Source organism: Danio rerio, chromosome 4 (assembly GCF_049306965.1).
Source record: "Danio rerio strain Tuebingen ecotype United States chromosome 4, GRCz12tu, whole genome shotgun sequence".
Taxonomy (NCBI): Eukaryota; Metazoa; Chordata; class Actinopteri; order Cypriniformes; family Danionidae; genus Danio; species Danio rerio.
This window is the reverse complement of record NC_133179.1, coordinates 46,705,122-46,718,565: the sequence shown is the minus strand read 5'-3', so window position 1 is coordinate 46,718,565 and position 13,444 is coordinate 46,705,122. Positions and strand designations below refer to the sequence as shown.

At 36.6% G+C, this 13,444-nt stretch overlaps 2 protein-coding genes across 5 annotated transcripts in view; one reads left to right on the top strand and one right to left on the bottom strand.

The window, feature by feature from the left end:
- zgc:174653 overlaps positions 1–13,444 on the bottom strand; it is a 954,986-nt gene that overhangs the window by 481,250 nt on the left and 460,292 nt on the right. The window lies entirely within an intron of this gene.
- Positions 1–13,444, top strand: part of LOC108183562 (NLR family CARD domain-containing protein 3-like) — a 163,499-nt gene that overhangs the window by 11,285 nt on the left and 138,770 nt on the right. Inside the window, exons 4-6 of the mRNA XM_073947413.1 lie at positions 8,776–8,934; positions 9,444–9,555; positions 13,156–13,260. Of these exons, the coding sequence (XP_073803514.1) occupies positions 9,512–9,555; positions 13,156–13,260 (149 nt within the window). The 5' untranslated portion in view covers positions 8,776–8,934; positions 9,444–9,511. The remainder of the gene's footprint in view (positions 1–8,775; positions 8,935–9,443; positions 9,556–13,155; positions 13,261–13,444) is intronic.

The following is a 13,444-nucleotide window of genomic DNA, read 5'->3' as shown; positions in this document are numbered from 1 at the left end:
ATTTGTGGTGATTCACTCTGTCTAGTGGACTAAACTAATTGACTAATTTAAGAGCCAGGTGAATGAGGGTGTGGCGAGATTTCAGACACTCTGATTAGTTTCTCAAATACAAGGGTTTTCTACAAAGGTAGATACCTGTTACTCTGTGTGACAAGGAGGCAAATCAGCTTCTAACACCGATCTAACTCTAGAATTTTAACACTTTACTCTGAATTACCTCAACACTTGAAATTTAACACCAATGAATTTGCTGTGTATATTTTATGTAGCGGATGGCCTTCCAGCCGCAACCAATCACTGGGAAACACCCATACACACTCATTCACACTCACACACACTCATACACTACTGCCAACGTAGTTCATCAATTCCCCTATAGTGCATGTGTTTGGACTGTAGGGGAAACTGGAGCACCCAGAGGAAACCTACGCCAACACGGGGAGAACATGCAAACTCCACACAGAAACGCCAACTGATCCAGCCGAGGCTCAAACCAGTGACCTTCTTGCTGTGAGGTGATCGTGTTATCCACTGCGCTACCACGTCGCCGACAATAAGATGAAACGTTAAATTTTACATTGTTGAAAAAACAAATGAATATTAAAAATGTATACATTAAATGTGAAATAGATGTATTTGTTTACATATAGTCAGTGAAACACTTTTCAGTGTTTATTAAACTAATTCAGTCATCATCTGTTTCTTTTAAAGTCTTTAAATTTTCAGTTTATCTATTCAGTTTATCTGAACCTACAAGAAGTAAATGGATTTAGCAAATGGAAATCTGAGCTAATGCCTGTATGTTGTGTAGTTAAAAACTATACTATCACTTTACCCTAATAACATATTTTTACAGATGGTTCAAAAAATCCAAAAAATAGTTGTACAGGTGCTACAGTATACATTCCTAAAACTAAAGCAAACATCAGTAAAAAGAACAACAACAGGCACATATCAGTGTCTATCAGCTTAGTCCCTTTATTAATCTGGGGTCGCCACAGCGGAAAAAACTGCCAACTTTTACAGCATATGATTTAATACAGCAGATGTCCTTCCAGCTGCAACCTATCACTGGGAAACATCCATACACACTCATACACTAGGGCCAATTTAGCTCACCCAACTCACCTGTACCGCATGTTTTTGGGCTCCCCGAAGGGAAACCCACACGAACATGGACAGAACATGCAAATTTTACACAGAAACGCTAACTGACCCAGCTGAGGCTTGAACCAGCGATCTTCTTGCTGTGAAGCGATAGTGCAACCCACTGTGCTGCCTAATATCAGCATATGCAGTAGAATTGATAGAAATAATATTACAGTAGGTTTACAATGGATTGAACAAAGAAAAGGAAATAATGCAGTAACAGCATTAGATAGTTTATCTTTTCTCACAAGTATTTTAGAGACATGACAATTTTAACATAACTGGTAACATATATTGTAACATGTATTCTGGAGGTAAACATTCCATTTAACATTCCATGTAAATGGTCTGGGTTCAATTTTCAGGACAATTCAGATCACTCGGTGACGTAAAGTCTGGCCTAGAATATCCCTGCTGACAAGTAACAAGTTTGGGACACTTCACAGAACTGTCCTAAACCACTCTCTGCCGACTTCAAAAGAACATGGCAGATAAGAGAGGAAAAACCCATCTCTAGTCAGCCTTCTGCTCACAGACAAAAGACATTCCTTCTAAACAAAGACATTTAGAACCCAAATCTCTTGTTTAATTACACTTGACTTTTGTAATGTGTACAATTCCTCATATAGACTATACACATTTGTACTTTCAGGCCTTTTAAAAGCATCAATGATGCAAGTGTGGGAATTATGTTGATGTAAAATTATGTTGATGTACTTGTGGAGTGTTTGGTGTTGTTAGAATGCCCTCGACATTTTACAACAAATGATGCATAGAGCATGATAATAACCTGTACGGCCTGCATTCTTTAATGCCCTGAAATAAAGATCATTCTCAGGCTGCAGGCGGACATTCAAATTTGCATATGAGCAGCCTCGAGACAAAGAAAGGTTTCGTGTTCAAACTTTGCCCCTTAAATCATTGATCAAGAATGCTGAACGGGTTGTCACATGACCCGCCGGTATAACCAGTCTGACCCCCAACATCTACAGAGAAGTCCGAACAAAGAACTCACCAAAGGTGGGCCCTTTGAGGGGCAAGCGGCTCTTCTATGCCGCATGGACTTTCCAGCCACGATTTCTTATTTTCTGGCAAAGTAAACTCAGTTTAAAGTTTGCGATCGCGTTCCTCCGAACTGTATTGCAAACTCAACGCATTAAGGACATCAAAGGAGTTTCATAACGACGGAAGCATAAAGGGAGAGACCCCAGACATTAAAGTCCAGGTATTTTTAGTTATGCGATTAAGCTGTGCCCCTTTTACCCAAAAAGGTGTTTTTGTTTTTATAATATTGGTGATCCTTAATGGTGCGTGTGGAACTGAAAGTTTTGTCACTCTTTATCTGAAATCTCTATTTCCTCGCTTTACTATTTCTCTTTGTTGTTACATGTTCTATAGACCCGTATAGCCTATCTCCACGTGGTTTAACTTTGTTCTATGTTTTATCCCAGGTAGGAGGCGACGTTCTCGCAATGTTCCCTGAAAGTTCCCTAAAGTTAATGAAAGTCCCGAACCTTTACAGAACATTAGGGACGTTCTTAAAACGTTCTCTTTTAGTCATAAAATAACGTTCCCAGTATGACTTCAGGAGGACGTTTTGTTTTGGTTATTTTATGGTCACATAATAACGTTACAAAGACAACCTTTCTAACATTAACAGAACGTTTTCATATGGTCCTCCTTTAGTAATATAACAACGTTTCCAATATGACTTGAGGAGGACGTTCTGTTTTGGTCATTCTATGGTCACATAATAACGTTACCAAGAGCACTCCCGCAGCACTAATTCTAATAGCTAGTGCTGGTGGTCTCAAATTTTAAAAGCAAACGCGTAAAACGTGTCTTCTATGTTCATCGTGCTCAAGAATGAGCATCATAACTGTAGTGTAGCGTGTAACTGCCTTATTCTGGAGAGTTTGAAAAAAAAAAAAACATACTCGTTTCTGGGAGTCGATTCCTGTCTTCAAGTCAATTCCAGCACTAGGTCCATTGAGGAATCGACTCTTTTAAAGTCAATTCCCTAAATCCCTAAACAACGGCACTCATTCTGCCTGTCAACAAAGCTGCTTGTGCGGCTGCTTTCGCCAATTTCAGGTAAGTTTAGTCCTTAAAAGCACTCGGATATTACATACAACTGTTCCTAACTGTTCCAACTGTTTCTTTCCTTACTGGTAATTGACATTTGTGTTGAATATTTATTTTATAGTTATGGTTGCATAGCAAAATCCTCAGAGCAAAATTTACTCAGTTCTGACAATATTTGATCCCTCTCTAAATTGAGCAAAATTTACTCAGCAGCAGAGTTAAAGTTAATGAGACAATGATGGGGTTAATTAAGTGATGATTGAGCACTGATGATGAACACCTGCTGTTTGCTTATGCTTACCTGATTGACTTTATTTCTGTCAGATGTTCACAAAAGTCCATATGAGATTTATTGAGAATTAACTGTTTTAGTTCTTTACATTTTACAAAAAAAAAAAAAAAGTTTTTTTTCCCCTGATGTCACCATTGTGGAGAAAAGTGGTTGATTTACTTGCACTCGATTTCTAATGTAAAATTTTTCTTTACTTGCTAGGACACGAATTATGAAAGCAAATGTGGTTAAGTTGACTGATCCAGTATTGATTCTTACTCTGACATGAGTAACTGTATAGGAGATTATGTTTAAATGATGGTATATCACATAAGAAGCTAAATTCAGGAGAACTGGCCTCAGCTGTGATTATATATTTATTGAAACACATTGAGCATCTGAATCAATTCAGAGACACAGACATCAATGATCAGCGTATCTATCTCAACAGTGGTTAGAGTTTTATTTATTTTTTGGCTGCAGTGCATGGTAAGACAATCATACAACATTCATCCATAGTTCCCAGCATGCACTGTGGGGAAAAAAAAAAAAACTCACCATAGTTGAGAAGCATACTCTGATTCTTTATGTCTGTGTGTTTTAAGTGTCTCAGATGTTCAATGTGTTTTTTGATCTGATAAAAGGATTGGTGAGCTCCATTTTCTTAATACAGTGCCGCTTTTGTGATACAACATTATTTAAACTTAATAGGTCAAACCCAATTTTACTGATTTGACCAGTGACTAAACCACCACAGAGTCAATTATCCAGAGCACAATTGCTCTCTTTATACAATATTTGCCACAATACACTATTTGGCAAGCAAAGAGAAACTAACAATAGCAATCGAGTCAGAGTCCAAGTAAAGCAGCTACTGTTCTCCTCAATGGTGACAGCTTAAACACAAAAAAGTGTTTTTATTTTTTTTTTTTATTGCTGTTGTAAACATTTACTTAGTTAATTATTAATGTTATCTATATGTAATTTTGTAGAGTGTGGCAGAAATAAGGCCAAACAGGTTGTTAATAAGTAAAGCTGCTGTTTGTGGAGTTGCTTAATGATGCTCTGCTGAGATTTTGAAACATTTGATGTTTTATTTAGTTTATTTTATATACGGCTGTGACTGAAGGTAGATGTAGTTTTGTGTTTCTCATCTCTGTTTGTGCTTATTAACGGCAGGTGTTCATCATCAGTGCTCAATCATCACTTAATTAACCCCATCACTAGCCCCTTTCACACAGTGATACCGGTAAATATCCGGAAAATTTCCGGAACGACTTTACCGGTATATTGAAAAAAGCGCTGTTCACACAGGCGAAGACGTTACGGAAATTTTCCGGAAAAGAGAATTCACACATCCATTCCAAAAATACCGGTAAATTCTGACATCATTCACCACAAATGAGCTTTAAACGGCTGCGCTTGTATTTGTAAACATTTGACTACATTACAAACTCTGTGGATGATCAATATTGTGAACAACTTTTGCAGGATCACTTTCTCATGTCGAGATGTTCATAATATGTGCGTGTGCAGGCGCTCACAGGCTGTTTCACTGGCACACGCAAAGCTTGAAGGTAAACAAACAACGACTTATCATAAGCATCTCTTGATGATTATTTACACAGTTGGCATTAAGAAGAACATATAAACGTGACCTGACTAACTTCTAGCAGCTATATGTGTCTGGAAAAATATTCAAAGGCTTTTATTCTCACAAACCGCGCGGACGTAAATGCGTCTGACTGTTGTGATTGGCTAAAGCAGACGTCTCACGTCAGCACGTTTTAGACGTGCACGCGCTTATTACGGCAATCTTCCTTCTGCATTCACACAGCGCAGCATTCCGGCAAATTGCTGGTAATGTTACAACTTCTCTTTCCGGAAAATAGCCAGAACGAATTTACCGGTATTTTCAAAAAGGACCTGTTCACACATACAACCTTTCCGAAAGGTCTGTATGTGTGAAAGGGGCTACTGTCTCATTAGCCCCTTTCACACAGTGATACCGGTAAATATCCAGAAAATGTCCGGAACGACTTTACCGGTATATTAAAAAAAGCGCTGTTCACACAGACGAGGACGTTACGGAAATTTTCCGGAAAAGAGCATTCACACATCCATTCCAAAATACCGGTAAATTCTGACATCATTCACCACAAATGAGCTTTAAACGGCTGCGCTTGTATTTGTAAACATTTGACTACATTACAAACTCTGTGGATGATCAATATTGTGAACAACTTTCGCAGGATCACTTTCGCATGTCGAGATGTACATGATATGTGTGTGTGCTGGTGCTCACAGGCTGTTTCACAGGCACACGCAAAGCTTGAAGGTAAACAAACAACGGCTTATCATAAGCATCTCATCGATGATTATTTACACAGTTGGCATTAAGAAGAACATATAAACGTGATCTGACTAACTTCTAGCAGCTATATGTGTCTGGAAAAATATTCAAAGGCTTTTATTTTCACAAACCGCGCAGACGTAAATGCGTCTGACTGTTGTGATTGACTAAAGCAGACGTCTCACGTCAGCACGTTTTAGACGTGCACGCGCTTATTACGGCAATCTTCCTTCTGCATTCACACAGCGCAGCATTCCGGCAAATTGCCGGAAATGTTACAACTTCTCTTTCCAGAAAATAGCCAGAACGAATTTACCGGTATTTTCAAAAAGCACCTGTTCACACATACAACCTTTCCGGAAAATTGCCGGCAATTTTCCGGAAAGGTCTGTTTGTGTGAAAGGGGCTATTAACTTTAACTGCTGAACTGAGTAAATTTAACTCTGATGATTTTACTGTGTAGAGTCTGGAAAAAGTACTGAGCTTTTGTTTATAAAAGTTTTAGCTTTTAATGACAATATTTTTTGTCAACGTTTAATAGGAGGTAGTGTAGTATATAGCCTAAAATATCCACTGTACTGTCAAAAACGAATTAAAACCCCTTGTGAAAAAACAACTCAGTTTTCTGACCACACTTCTATATTATTGCTTATTTATTCGCTTGCTGGAAATTAGAATTGAATTTAGAAGTAGTTTGGAAACAAAAGTTTGCGCTTCACAAACAAAAATACCTATGTTGGCTTATGGATGTCTTCACTGGAGTGTGTAACACTGTTTTCTTATCAAAAGATATTTGAGTGGCAGTTCTTCAATAATAGATAAGTGGGATGTAGATATGGAAATTTATATGTGTATATTTTTAAAATTCTAAATATATTTTTAATTTATTTATAAGACTCAAGCACCACTGTGTACACCTGAAAGTAAAAAAAAATACAAAGTAAGTGAACCTATTTGTAAATATTGTTATTTTATGCTTTGTTTCAGGCAGCAGAAAGACAACTGGAGGATAGAGAACGTGACTGAGACACGACACAAACACACACTGACACAGCATATTAAAAATTAAATTGTTTGACAAATGCTTTAAGTTTTCTGCCAATAAAGCCAATTTTAGTAACATTTTATTGATTGAGCTCTTTCTGTCTCTAACATTCAGGACAAGAAAATAACATTCTGTGAAGGTCTGCAAAATAACGTCCCTCACACCTTTAAAGAATTCCACATCTTGACCTTATGGGAACGTTACTAGACAACGGCCTTAACACCAACAAGCATATTATGAGAACGTTGTGAGAATGTCAAATTTTCCAATAAGGTTTGGTCCCCTAAACATTCTGAGAACGTTCTGAATGTTCTGTAAAGGTCCCCCAAATAACGTCCTCCAAACCTTTAAAGAACTCAACATTGTGACATTCTCAGAACGTCCTTAACACTGATGGGGACGTTCTAAGAACGTTCTAGGAACGTAAAATTTCTAGCTGGGATGTATGTTCATGCGTTTGTTCGTATCTGTCTGACTAGTCTATAAATCCCATTATAATCAAATGAATTGTATTGTTTGCCTCACAAGAAAAAGTAACTGAAACACAGATTCCCCTGCCTAGCTGTTATAAGTTGATTAAAACTTATGAATGATTAATCTACTTTACAAGAAGTAGCAATAATTCCCTTTTCTAAATAAATAGATCATTACCGTGTCCGCTCGGAAGAGCGGCGGCTCTTGTTGTGTTTGGTCAAATTAACAGTAAATTAATCCAGAATGTTAATGATTAATTATAATTCGTTATTGTTGATAATAAATGTTCATAATCTGAGAGTCCCCTCGGTCGCGCGGGCAGGATCATATACAATCATATGTTTGTTTGACCAAATTGACCGAAGCTTAAGCCGGAATATTAATAATTAAGAATAAACCGTTATTGTTGATTATTAATATTCATAAAATTAGCTAATTTCTGTTACACAATAATTATTTTTTTTTATTGCAATGTTTTTTTAAAGAAAAGTTTTGTTGAATTAAAAAGTGCACCTATAGAGCTATATTTTCCTTGTTTTGACACTCTAAAAATTGTGGCTAAGAAATACTTATTTGGTGTAGTTAGAGATAAATTTGGTAAATCCTTAATTTTGAGCCCTGAAAATTCATGTAATAAAAACTGACTGCATTGTGACACAACCCATTTGCTCATGCGCACTGAGAAAGCTAATAAACAATACACACAAAAAGTTAAATGAATGAGAAGGCATGTGGACATAACACAACATCTAAATCAAGCATTTTAGCATGTCAAATTCCAATTTATGCATATAAAATATATTTTCCCAACAATAAAAGTGAGGCTAGTGAAAATGGCGAGTGGCTAGTAATGTTGGAAATCTACTAGCCACAGTGGCTGGTGATCAAAAAAGTTAATGTCAAGCCCTGAGTAAAGCTGAAGTCAAAACTGTAATAAACATACATGCAGAGAGTATATGGCAGCAAACAGGGATATAAATGACTTTTTATACAATACAAAAGAAAATCTGTTAAGGAAGAGAAATGGAGAAAATTTGTTGGGAGGAAATAATCATAACTGTCTAAGAATTGGAGGACTTAACAAAAGTGCATTTATTGGGTAGCACTCATATGGTTTATGTTCACATTTCATTCAACCTGAAACAGTGCAACACATAGATGTAAAGCTTATGAATACAAAAGAAATGTATTTATTAAACACAATCTTACATTTACTATGTACTTACTATGAAAATTACTAGCATCAAGATTGAGGGAAACAGGCTACAATTAATTTTTGAAAGAAACTGGTCTGGTAGAACGAAATTAAATTTTGAACAGGAATTTGTTTATTTGTACAGTAATTTATTCATTTTGGTTATATGGTGTATTTTTTTTTCTGGTGTCCCTCTATTTCAGGCGGCTGTTCCATATCCAGTCCAGTAGTAGGCGGTAAAGCGCATATAAGTTTGACAACCGCTAAATAATTCAGAAGAAGACGCACTGGAAATTAGTTGACAAACCGAAAGTGTCAAAGTGTTCCTGGTCTGCTGTACAAGAGCGTCTGTACTTCTGCATGTAAGTTTAATACTTTTAACATTAGCGTCATTTGTGGAAATGATGAAGAGATTTTATAGATGTAAGCGTGATTTAAATGTCTGTCTGATCCTGAAACTCAAAGCCTTAAACACAGAGTAATACACGGTCATTTAAGGACACTGCCAAAAATCTTTATCGTGTGTGTGTGTGTGTATATATATATATATATATATATATATATATATATATACACACACACACACACATATATATGTGTGTATATATATATATATATATACACACACACATATATATATATATATATATATATATATATATATATATATATATATATATATATATATATATATATATATATATATATATCCAGTAAAATATTTATCTGCTGTGAATGCTGTGAAATGACTGAAACTCCGATTGTTGTATCCCTCATCATGTGGCCCGTTTCAGTGAGTGCTTGTTAGTGCAGTGAGCATTGATTGCTATAAAGTGTGCTGTTCTTCATCTCAGTATATTGTCATCTCCAGGTGATGGTCAGCGGCTGATTGTTTCCTCAAAGCTCTGCTAATGTCTGCATTGGTGTTTTAGTTGCAGTATGGCAGAGGAGCGAGTAAAGGACTCTCTCTCAGAGAAACACAGGTATTGACTATAGAGGTAAAGTTGGTTTTATATTCGCACATTCATTCATTTAGAAGTCTCTATATTGTTTACCATGTTACTTTGAATATTCAATCAATCAGAATTAGCATGCAAGTATGACTTGAAAACAACATTAACACTGTTTATTTGACTGTGGACAATGTTGTACTTTGATAGTCATTGGCTGCTTATATGATTTCGCTGTTTAGAGTTTTCAAGTAATACTTTTATGAAATGATATTATTACGGGGAAAGTCCGAATGTGCAAATACAAAACCAACTTTACCTCTATGTATTGACTCTGTTTTTAAACCATTATTTCAACACTTTCTCTGAAGAACAAAGACCAACAACAATGCACTTATTTGTGTTGCTATTGCCTGATCAAATGATGAACAAAGCTTCAGTTTACAGCTTCAGGACATGTGTTTAGATCAGGGGTCACCAACATGGGGCCCGCGGGCACCAGGTAATCCGCGAGGATCACATGTGTTGCCCGCAGGCCTGTTCTAAAAATAGCTCACCATAGCGCAACTTACCAGTAAGCTCCATCTAATATAGAAGTAATCATTTAAAAAATGTTAATATTTGCAGAGATATATAAAAATAAAGTGTGGCGCATTGATACATTAAATACAGGGTATTTCCTACCCTGTTAAATCATTGTTGAAATTTGTTATTTGAGAAGTGTTTATCAAACTGGTAGCCCTTCACATTGATCGGTACCCAAGAAATAGCTCTCAGTTTCATAAAGGTTGGTTTAGATCATTCTAGGTTACAAACAGCTTGATCTGGGGCCTGTTTCAGTAAGGAGGTTCAAACAACTCAGAGTTTAAACTTGAACTTTCGGTTTCAGAACAGCTGATCTGAGTTGGGTCAATCAACTTCGAGTAGACCAACTCAGAGTTAAGCGCGCGCACCGTGACTATAAAAAGGCATTATCAGTGGAGCGCAGACATGACGAGTGACTATGGCAATCTTATAAAAGAGATCACCATTTCTTTCTCCAGCTGAACTTGATGTTCTCATGCAAAGTTATAGCAAATATGAGTGTATATATTTGAAAAGAAGCAGCCATCAACCAGTTAGCGTGGGAAAACAGCTGCTCAAGATAATGCCTAATTTAACTTTTTAAGTATTTAAATATTTAAGTATAATAAAATAAGTAATGTAATTTGTGACATTTATATATTTTTTTCTAAACTTTTTTTATACATTTATTAGTTTTAAATGATTTAACAGTGCACTTGTGTGTCTGCCTTTTTTATTGATCAAGTGATAGAGGTTAATATAACATTTAGAAGGTAAGCAGTACTAAAAATAATTTTTAGAAAGAATAATAATCCCATTAATCTAGTTACAGTGCATATCGAAGGTGAATTCAATTTAATTATTTATTAAAAAAGCATAAGCCATTCTCGTACAGTTCTTCTGTGTGTGACTAAAATGTAGGCAATAGCTATGTTTCCATCCAAATATATTACATAAATTTATGTGCAAAACTGGAATATTGCATAAAATATGCGAATAAAATTCCATCCAACGAGTCAAGGAGAAAAAAATTGTCACTTCCTGATTAAACTGGCACCAAATATCAACAGTAAAAACAGAATTTACTGTGGTAGAAGAAGCTGCGTCAATTAATTCTTTATTTAGCCTAATTAATGTACTTGTGCCTCGATGTCAGAAGACAATGCTGAAACACAATGAACACGTGGGGGCATCTGATGCAATGAGACGCGGAGACTCTTGACACGCACCAGACGTTCGGAGGTAATTAATAATATACACTAATACTGAAACAGTTAAGGCATTTTAGAATGACTAAAACAATATTTAAGACATGTTACAGTGTGCTCAGCCTGCTGGTTTGTTCATTTACACACGTTTTCATTATCATATGATCATGATCTTTTTTTAATGTACATACTGTAATTTGTTCAGTAAAAGTGTTTCCATCGTAGTTTATGCTCATATTTTCTATCGAATAAAAGTTTATCCTACTCAGTTATGTGCGTTTTTTATGCATATTTTAAAAAGTTATGTGCATCATGACGTTTCCGTCAATCGTTTTTATGCACGTATCCAAAATGAGCATTAAAATAGGTGGGTGGAAACGTAAGGCTAAGGCGAGAAATATCGCTTCATCTTTAAAAAAAGGGGAGGAGACAGACAGAAACTCTGAGTTTAGAGAATAAAACCTGCTTCTGACCAGGTTAGATTCACAGAGTAAGTTACCACAGTAACTGACTCTGAGTTAAAGTTAACTCTCTTTCAGAAACAGGCTTGACTTACCCTGATTTCTCTAGTTTAACAAACCTGCCATTTTGAAACGGAAAACCCAGAGTTTCTCTCATTTCAGGGTTAAAATACTCTGAGTTTTCAGTTAACCTCCTTTCTGAAACAGGCTCCTGGTGTCATTTACCAGAACAGCTTGTGCTTATAGAGGAGAGGAGCTGGAAATGATCGAACCTAAAACGGGTGTTGCGCGTACTGAATAGCGGTGTTGTCGCGCGCGTACTGTAAAGCCGGGAGGGGGGGGTTGAGCGCGCATACTCAAGAGCGGTGTTGTCGTGTGCCTACTGAAGGGCGGGACGGAGGGTGTGTCACGTCGCGGGGGCACTTTTGATCATTTTGGAAGGGCACTTTCTATCCAAGACTAAAAAGGGCATGTGCACTGCACAGGTTGAGCCCTGTATGTGCACGTGCCTGCAAGTTAGGGAATACGACTAATAACAGTCATGGGGACTGCAGAAACACAGCACACTGTTCAGATTGATGCAGACATTGACTTGTACCGCAAAGAGACCTCTATCTCACTCATGGCTTGTCCTCTCAAGTGGGGGAAAGACAATTCACAACGTTACCCACTGCTGTCAACCTGGGCCAAGTCATATCTTGGTCCCAGAAACCTCAGTCCTAAATGAGAGGGTTTTTTTCTGTTGCAGGGGACATTGTAAATGCCCAGAAATACCAGCTTTTACCAGTTTATTGTTATATGATAGTTTTCCTTAAAACCCATCTCTATCTAAGTGAGTGAGTGATTAAATGTTGAATGTGATGAGTTTTCAACAATACTACATTAAAACTTTATTTTTTTACATGGTTTAATATTTTTTAGTTATTAAAATTGAAGTTCCTGTTTCAAAGCTTACAGATAGATGGCTAATTTGTATGTCATTGACACTTTTTTGGAATATTTTTTATAAGTTTTGTTTTTCCTGTAAATGATTCAATAAATACCGTACCGTGACATTCATACCGAGGTATTACCGTACCGTGAAATTCTGATACCGTTACATCCCTAATATATATATATATTTCCTCATCTGGTTTCTGTTGTGAGTTTTTTTACTCAACAGGTTTTAGGGACAAATGTGTTTTTCAGTGAAGCTGAAATTGTGCAGAACAAGAAAGCAGCGCATCTCTCATCTGTTAACCCATGATTCCTGTGTAGCAAATCCGGTCAGACAGACCTTCAGCCAACTTTTAGAGTGTGCTGAAATAAACTGAATAAACTCATATTTGGCTGATAAACTCTTGTAAAGGAGGCTGAAGTTTGTCCTGCAGTTTATTCCTCTGGTGTGTTTGTGTCTTCAGTGTGAGATCAGGATCATGTGTGTCCAGCTCTGTGTCTCTGAAGAGTGACTGCTCAAAAGAGGGTCGTCTACCAAACTTTAGAGAGAAAACACCATATGTCAGAAGGTATTTTGTGTTTTACATTATTCATCACACTTGTTTAGGAACACGTATTTAGTATATTTACACAATACTTTAAAGGCACAATATGCAAGAAACTCAAGAACAGTGTTATATATTTTTCTGACTTGAATTCTTCCTTACTCCATGATAAGTACAAATATCTGAGCATAAAACATGTCCTTACTGT